This window comes from Triticum dicoccoides, chromosome 1B, assembly GCF_002162155.2.
Source record: "Triticum dicoccoides isolate Atlit2015 ecotype Zavitan chromosome 1B, WEW_v2.0, whole genome shotgun sequence".
Taxonomy (NCBI): Eukaryota; Viridiplantae; Streptophyta; class Magnoliopsida; order Poales; family Poaceae; genus Triticum; species Triticum dicoccoides.
The window spans coordinates 712,606,269-712,607,519 of NC_041381.1; the positions used below are offsets into that span (position 1 = coordinate 712,606,269).

The 1,251-nt window shown below is 47.4% G+C and overlaps 1 protein-coding gene across 1 annotated transcript in view; it reads left to right on the top strand.

Moving 5' to 3' along the window:
- The window catches only part of LOC119349904 (DIMBOA UDP-glucosyltransferase BX8-like), a 1,672-nt gene extending 930 nt beyond the window's left edge, over nt 1-742 (top strand). Inside the window, exon 2 of the mRNA XM_037618004.1 lies at nt 1-742. This exon is cut by the window's left edge and continues 262 nt beyond it. Coding sequence (XP_037473901.1) covers nt 1-517 — 517 coding nt within the window. The 3' untranslated portion in view covers nt 518-742.
- The last annotated feature ends 509 nt before the right edge of the window (nt 743-1,251 follow it).

Sequence of the window (1,251 nt, forward strand, 5' to 3'; positions counted from 1 at the left end):
CCCGCACGAGTTCGTGGAGCTGGCGTGGGGGCTCGCCGCCAGCAAGCGGCCGTTCCTCTGGGTCGTCAGGCCCACGCTCATCCGCGGCTACGAGTCCGGCCAGCTGCCCGACGGGCTCGACGAGCAGATCCGTGATCATGGCAGGCTCGTCAGCTGGGCACCGCAGGTGGAGGTGCTCGCCCACCCTGCGGTAGGCGCCTTCATCACGCACAGCGGCTGGAACTCCACGGTGGAAGCCGTGTCGGAGGGCGTGCCGATGATATGCCTCCCGTTGCACGGAGACCAGTTCAGCAACGCCAGGTACGTGTGCGATGTCTGGAAGGTGGGAGTGGAGATCGAGGCGTCGTCGGCGGCTGGGCAGAACCTGGAGAGAGGGAAGATCAAGGCTGCCATCGACAAGATTGTGCACGACAAAGGGATTAGAGAGAGGATGGATGCCTTCAAATTAGCTGCAGATGAAGCAGTTAACTCCCAAACTGAGGTGAAAGCTTTGGTTGATCTCATAAACTCGTTTTAATTAATTCAGAGCCTTCCACTTCATATACCTCACTTAATTATGTAATCATCATCCATCTTTGGCGATCGACCTACTGTACTGCTACTCCACCCACTGTAATAAGTATTCGATTTCCATACCCCTTTTCTTTTAATGTCTCCAACTGTGATGATTGATTCCAAATGTGATGATTTCTCCAAATGTGATGGTTGATTCGAATAAAGAAAAGCTTATTTTCCAAGTGTACATAATTATTTGTTGAAACTATATGCATGTCTGTGTCTTACTACTAATATAGTATTTTACAAGAGTTGTCTCCAGCATATGTACTCCCTCCCACTACTAGGAAAAGGGCTATAGATGATATGGACACTAATGGCGCATCAGACATGTGGTGCGCCATTACTATATACTAATGACGCACCATGTGTTGGTGCGTCATTAGTAACAATTTTTTCTTAATTTTTTTTCAAAACTAGTAATGGCGCACCAGGGGATAGTGCGCCATTACTAGTTAAACTAGTAATGGCGCACCACATCCACAGTGCGTCACTACTATATTTTTTTCAAAAAAAATTCAAACTTTTTTCAAAGGTAGTAATGGCGCACCGTGGGTCTGGTGCGTCATTAGTAGTTAAAACTAGTAGGGGCGCACCATACCCGCGGTGCACCATTACTAACAATTTTTTTATTTTTCTTTATTTACTTTTATTTTTTTTCGAAGTTAGTAATAGCGCACCGCGGGTGTGGTGCGC